The 7,249-nt window shown below is 39.4% G+C and overlaps 1 protein-coding gene across 2 annotated transcripts; it reads right to left on the minus strand.

Moving 5' to 3' along the window:
• Nucleotides 1-398: 398 nt before the first annotated feature.
• LOC101642319 (olfactory receptor 7A10-like) lies at nucleotides 399-6,520 on the minus strand. 2 transcript variants are annotated; one of them, XM_030885505.1, is made up of 2 exons: nucleotides 6,492-6,520; nucleotides 399-1,320 (listed from the first exon to the last, which is right to left on the minus strand). In XM_030885505.1, the coding sequence occupies exon 2, from the start codon at nucleotides 1,317-1,319 to the stop codon at nucleotides 399-401; it is 921 nt and encodes a 306-aa protein (XP_030741365.1). In that variant the 5' UTR covers nucleotide 1,320; nucleotides 6,492-6,520. The 2 variants fall into 2 exon arrangements, with proteins under 2 accessions (XP_030741365.1, XP_004715534.1); XM_004715477.2 differs by lacking the exon at nucleotides 6,492-6,520 and having other exon boundaries at nucleotides 399-1,325.
• Nucleotides 6,521-7,249: the final 729 nt, after the last annotated feature.

Consider the following 7,249-nt stretch of genomic DNA (forward strand, 5'->3'; position numbering starts at 1 on the left):
TAGGGACAGCTGCACACTTTCATTCCTTCAACACTTCAAATATTATTATAAATTCCCAATATCCTGTAGGAAATATTTCACTGCCGAAAGGGATTCTATTTTGTATGCTGAACCCAAGGTATAAAATTACAGAGCACAAAAGTTGCCCAAGACACACAGTAGTTGCTGCTTGTAATGTATAGATACTAGAAATTGAATCAGGAAATGAGGTCAGTTACAGATTGTATTTCCATAAACAGATACAATGTCATAATTTATGTCTTTGTTGTTTTGAGGTCAATTACTTACCTTACACAATTATTTAAAATTACCTTAAGTCATTACGACTAAGTAGTTCATTACGACTAAGTAGTTCATTACTCCTGATACAAAGGATCTTGTTATATTGAGAACATTTTTCAGTTGAAAAACTTTTTCACGGCTTGTTTTATGTCCTTGTTTCTCAGACTGTAGATAAAGGGGTTCAGCATGGGTGTGACTACAGTGTACATCACTGAGGCGATTGCACTGGCCCTGGAGTTTTGGGTAATGGCAGAACTAAGATATACTCCGAAGCTAGTACCGTAGAACAAGGAAACGACAGAGAGGTGAGACCCACAAGTGGAAAAGGCTTTATACTTGCCACTAGCCGATGAAATTCTCAAGATGGAAGATACAATCTTTGAATAAGAATAAAAGATACCAGTGGGTGGAATAATAACGAGAACTACAGTTGCCAAATACATGACTAAGTCAACGAGGAAGGTGTCAGAACAAGCAAGTTGGACGACCTGATTAAGTTCACAGAAAAAGTGGGGAATGTTCAACTCAGCACAAAAAGATAGTTGCCAAACTATCAAATCATGTAATAGAGAGTCCAGAAAAGCCAATAACCAGCATACCAGAAGCAGGAGGCCACAGAACTTAGGATTCATGATGACAGTATAGTGGAGGGGGTGACAGATGGCCACAAACCGGTCATAGGCCATCACTGTCAAAAGAAAGTTGTCTAATAATCCAAAAAGCATGAAAAAGTACATCTGGCCAAGGCATCCTTCATAGGTTATAGCTTTGCTCTGTATCTGGATGTTCAGCAGCATCTTTGGGACAGTGGTGGAGGTGAAACAGATGTCAGCAAAGGAGAGGTTGGAGAGGAAGAAGTACATGGGTGTGTGGAGGTGGGAGTCAGTGAGAATGACCAGGATAATCAAAAGGTTCCCAATGAAAGTGACCATGTACATGGATAGGAACAGCCCAAAGAGGAGAGGCTGCAGTTCTGCCTCGTCTGAGAGTCCCAGCAGGAAGAATTCTGAAACACGTGTATAGTTTCTTGATTCCATGTAGTGGAAAAAATCTGCAAAAGAAATGAGGGCAATGCACATTTAACCACAAGCAATGCCGACAATATAAAGAAATGCAATTTTTCATGTTATTAATATTGTGGTTAGATGCCATTGACGAGGTTTGATTCATAGCAATCCTATGTACAACAGAACAAAACACTGTGCAGTCCCGACAACATGCCCAAAGCACATGAGATGCAGTCTTCCCATCTTTGCCTCTAGGAGCATTCTGGCTATACTTGTTCTAAAACAGATTTGTTTGGTCTTTCGGTGGTCCGTGGTCCTTTCAATATTCTTTGTCAGTACCATAATTCCAATACATCGATTCTTTTTCAGTCTTCCTTATTCAATGTCCAATATTTATATGCACCTGAGGCAATTGCTTTGTTTACAGCACAAGGAGAGAAAATAGTAACTATCATTTAGAGACCTTCCAAGTCCATTCTCATCCAGGCCATCAATAATTCCAGTTGATTGTATCCTTGCTACAATGTAATGCAATTGCTATTTTATTCCTTTCTGAAATAAAAAGCAGGGCTTCTAACTAGTTCATTCCAGTCCAATCCCATGCTAAGAATTTGTATTTCCACACCAGATACTGAATCACAATCCCCATCACCTTGGGATCTTGTTACAACGTGGAGACAAATTCAGTATAATGAGTGACACTATCAGGTAAGCTTTGAACTTCTACTTCCAGGTCAGCAGTTCAAACTCACCAACTGCTCTGGGGAAGAAATATGAAGTTATTTGCTCCTGCAAAGACATACAGCCCCAAGACCACTATTAAAGGTCTTTATGATTTGGAATGGATTTCGTGGTCATGGGTTTTGGATTTTTGGGATGGAAATGCAAACTAGATAGGGGAGTTGAATCAGAATGAACCAGTCCTAATTCCATGAAGGTAACTCAAAATATATGTCAATAAAAGTTGAACACACATATCAAAAATTTAATTAAACAAAAAACTCAAGCAAAAGACTTACACATTTCCAAGATCCAGGGTGTTTGGGAAATATTTTCGTACAGACAATCCCGTGTTAAAATAAGACATGTTCCTAAGTGTATCTGTAAATAGACTATATAGGTTAAGTCATAATAGGTGCATACAGTTCTTTAAGAAACCCTGGTGGTGCTGTTGGGTGTTGGATTGCCAACCACAAGATCAGTGGTTGAGTTAGTTAATTGTGCCAGCCTGGCCGATAATCACATGTGGGGCTAATTGAAAGGTGGAGGGATAAATGGGTGGTGAGCCTTGCCTTTCTGGTTCTCGGGTCTCTTGCTTTGTGATGGTCACACCAGGGTGCAGCTGCCTTAACAGTTCCCTGCTTCAGCTTGCAAGATTGACTTCTTACAAGACATCCCCAAGGAGAAGCCACATGGACCTATCCCGATGCAGCCCTGGGTGCTAGAGCAGCCGTGTGGAGACCCCTGCTAGTGCTGAGATGCTTATTCGTTCACTGACTCAGCTTTCCTCCTACAGTCGGCATCATTGCCTCTGTTTTGTGAGGTGGAGGACTCTGTGGACTGGTGTTGGGTTAATGGGTTAATGTTGGACTTGTGGGCTTGGGCAGCATTGGGTTGGGATGTTTTCGTGATGCACACTTTCTTTACATAAAACTCTCTTATACATGAGTTGCTGTGGTTTTGTTTCTCTAATGTACCTAGACTAATACAGTGGTTAAACCCACCATCTTTGCAGGAGAAAGATAAAGCTGTCTGGTCCCTTGAAGATCCACAAAGTCTCAGAAACCCTTCAGAGCATCCCGGCTGTCAGAATTGAGTCGATGACAGTAGTTTTCTTTTTGGTTTGCTTTTTTAGTGGAAAGAAAGGTCTAAAGACCTTTCAATGATTTAAAAGCTGCAAATGCAGCAAGTGCATTGATTATAATGAAGGATTCCTTGTGATTAGGAGTTGGTTCAGTCCTTTCAAAGTGAGAGGAATTTTACATAGCAGTGAAGGGCAAGTAGGAATTATCAGTATGGTGGCCATAGCCTATGTCACCACTATTTAAAAATATATTAGTAAAGTGAATGGAACTTTTATCAACTATTTGAGTAAGAAATGATACCAGTTCTGTAAATTGCTTCCAGAATATAGAAACACAGGGAATAATTTGTAACTTACTCTGAGACCAGCACACCACCATTGGTAACACTAGATAAAAACAATGTGATGATAATTGTACAACTGTTCTTGATGTTACTGAATTATTGTGTTGTACAATATGTGGATGAAGTGCTAATAAAACTATTTTAGAAATTACACAAAAGAAAAGTTATATAACAATATTTTTCATGAACATAGATGCAAAAAAATCCTAGAATATCACTTCTAATACATGAAAATAGCCACCATGACTAAATGCTATTAACTTTATGTATGCACATTGGTTTAACATTCAAAATTCAGTCAGTGTAACCCACCCACTACATTAATAGTAAAAACTGAAAAATCATACTAACATATCAGTTGATACAGGAAAAGCATATGACAAAATAAAATACCTACTCATGATTTTTAAAAACGTTAAGCAAACTAAAAATAAAAGAGAACTTCTTCAACTTGATAAAGAACACCTAAAAAAATAGTACAGTAGGCATTATATTTAATGGTGAAAAAATACGATTTTTTCATGTTTAGGAGCAAGACAAGGATGTCTTCTCTCACTATTCTTATTTAAGATTATATTAGAAGTTCTAACTCATTCAATAAAGCATAATAAGAGGAACAGGGCAAGCTATTGGGAGGTTTGAAAAGTTGTTGTTAAACACAAAAATGATAATCTGAAATGTAAACTCCCACCTAATTCACAATAAAAAAATTTAAAAACATAATGAGAAAATAAGACATACACCATATAAAATCAAACTGTCTTTGTTCACATGTGATATGATTATTTGCTCATAAAAATCCAATACCTCAACAAAAAGCTCCTGGGACTAAGAAGACAATGTAATAGAGGCCTGTCTGGTGGTGCTGTTGGGTGAGGGGTCAGACTGCTAAAGACAAAGTCCATGATTCAAACCCACCAACCACTCAGTGGGACAAAGATGAGGCTGTCTGATTGAGCAAAGACTCACAAAGCTCCAGGAACCGAGTATAGGGTGATTGTGACTCAGACATCTCTGAATGAGGTGATTGACGTAGTGGCTGCAACAAGGATCTCAAGCACAGGAATGATTGTGAGGCTGGTGCAGGCCAGGCAGTACTTCACTCTGTGGTGAATAGAGCTGCTGTGGGTTCGAACCAACTCCATGGCATCTAACAACAACATGAACCAGAGTCAACTTGAGGACAGTGGGCTTGGGATTTGGGTTTATAGCAAGCGCTCAGAATACAAGGTAAATATGCAAATGTGATGGTTTTACTACAGAAAATCAAATAATTGAAATTTGAAAAAAAACCCCACTGTTATTTATAATAGTACCCCCAGAGTAAAATTTAATTAGGGTAAATCTAAAAAACTATGTGAAAACTGCAAAACTCTGCTGGAAGAAATCAAAGAAATTCTAAATGAACCCAGAAATATTCTGTTTCTGGATTGAGAGACTCAATATCGTTAAAAGTTCAATTCTTCCTAATTTGATCAAGTTACTCGGTGAATTCCCAGTCAAAATCCCAGAAAGCTATGTCATAGGTATGTACAAACTTGCTTTCAAATAATATGGAAGGACACAACACTGAAAGTAGGCACAACAACATTAAAGAAGACCAAAGCTGGAGGATTCGTACAGCACTGCAGGGGACAGCACTGGAGACACAGTGCAGGAATTGTGCCCAGTCTGACCGCTGCTCCCCTGCCCCCTTCCCCACCTTCTACACACACACACACACACACACACACACACACACACACGGAGGAGGTAGAAAACAAAGGGAGCACAACAGAGCAGCAAGGGGAGCAAAGCAATGAAGTTCCCGAGAAATCCTGAAAATAGACTTCAGACTCTGAGGGCAGGCTTTGGCACCTCATCAGACTCAACTGGAAAACATACATGTCAGCAGACAGACCTGGGACTATTTAAAGGCCCCTTTTCTTATTCTTTTTTACATGTCTATCTATATATGACAGGCGAGATTAATGATCCCGAGATGAAAACATCTGAACCCATGGCTCCAGGGGTATAGGGGAGAGGAGGAGGTAAGGGAAAGGGAATGGGGAGTCAACAAACCTAGGGGCAAGGGAACAACAAGTGATCTAAAATTGATGGTGAGGAGAGCATAGAACACCTGCTGGGGTTTGATCAAGTGCAATGAAGCCGAGAGGAATTACTGAGAGCTGAATGAAAGTTGAACATGATAGTGGGACAGGAAGAAAGTAAAAGGAAATAGAGGAAAGAACTAGAAGACAAAAGACATTTATAGAGGTATAAATATAGGCATGTATATATGTAAATTAGTAACATATAATGATATGGATATAGCCTATGTACATATATTTATATGTTAAGTATCAAGGTAGCAGATTGACATTGAGCCTCTACTCAAGTCCTCCCTCAATGCAAGAACACTTTGTTCTGATAACCTGGAATTCTGTGATGCTAACCTTCCTGACACTGATCGCTGAAGACAAAATGGGTGCAAAAGTGTGAAGAAAGCTGATGGTGCCTGGCTATTGCTATTAAAAGATATAAAGTCTGCTGGTGGGGTTTAATCAAGTGCAATGTATCTGAGAGAAATTACTGAGAGATGGATGGAGGGTGAGCATGATAGTGGGATAGGAGGAAGGTGAAAGGAAATAGAGGAAAGAGATAAGAGGCAAAAGCTATTTATAGAGGTATAGCTATAGTCATGTATATTTGTAAATACACTAATTTATAATGAAAGGGAGAGAGGCCAATGTACATATATTTATGTGTTAAGTATTAAGATAGCAGACAGATTTTGGGCCTCTACTCAAGGCCTCTCTTAACACAAGAACACTTTGTTCTAATAACTTGGCACTCTTTTTTTCAACCAGGCACTCTGTGATACTCACCTACCTGACACGATCGCTAAAGACAAAATGGGTACATAAGTAAATGTGGTGAAGAGAGTGGATGGTGCCTGGTTATTATCAAAAGATATATCATCTGGGGTCTTAAATGCTTTTGAAGTTAAACAAGCAGTCATCTAGCAGGGAAGCAAATAAGCCCACATAGAAGAAGCACACCAGCCTGTCTGATCATGAGGTGTTGAAGGGATCAGGTATAAAAAACAAAACAAAAACCAACTATATTGATGCAAACAAGGGAGTTTGGAGTGGAGACCCAAAGCCCATATGTAGACAATTGGATATCCCCCCACAAATGAGGGATGATTCAATTAAGGTACAGTAGAGTGCTGATGAAACACACATTATTCCTCTGGTTCCTGAATGCTCTCCCCTACCCCCTACCCCCACCTCTCTCTCTCTCTCTCTCTCACACACACACACACCATGACCTAGTTCTGCCTTGCAAATTTGGCTAGACCAGAGCATGTAGACTGGTACAGGTAAGAGCTTGACCCACGGAATCCAGCACAGATAAACCCCTCAGGAACAATAATGGGAGTACCAATACCATGAGGGTAGAGGGAAGCTGGGGGGAGAAGGGGAGAAAGGGGAAACTGATCATAATGATCAACATATAACAGCCACAGAGGGATGAATAATAGAAATATAGGGGAAGCGAGCCAGTGGATGGTGTAAGATATGAAAATCACAATAATTTATAATTTAAAAAAGGTTCATGAGAGTGGGAAGGTGGAGGAGGGCAAGAAAAAAGAGGAGCTGATCCCAAGGGTTCAAGCAGAAATAAAATATTTTGAAAACAATGAGGGCAACATATGTACAAATGTGCTTGATGTATGGATTGTTAGAAGAGCTGTAAGAGTCTCAATAAAATGATTTATATATGTATAAAAGACTGTGTTGTTGTTATTCTTAAGTGTTGTTGTGTTG

The sequence above is a fragment of the Echinops telfairi genome, unplaced genomic scaffold (assembly GCF_000313985.2).
Source record: "Echinops telfairi isolate 266 unplaced genomic scaffold, ASM31398v2 ScPeMD7_30;HRSCAF=105, whole genome shotgun sequence".
Classification (NCBI taxonomy): Eukaryota; Metazoa; Chordata; class Mammalia; order Afrosoricida; family Tenrecidae; genus Echinops; species Echinops telfairi.

Bases quoted from the DNA above. Each gene is read 5' to 3' on its own strand.
- LOC101642319 (XM_030885505.1), bottom strand. From the start codon at position 1,319: ATGGAATCAAGAAACTATACACGTGTTTCAGAATTCTTCCTGCTGGGA.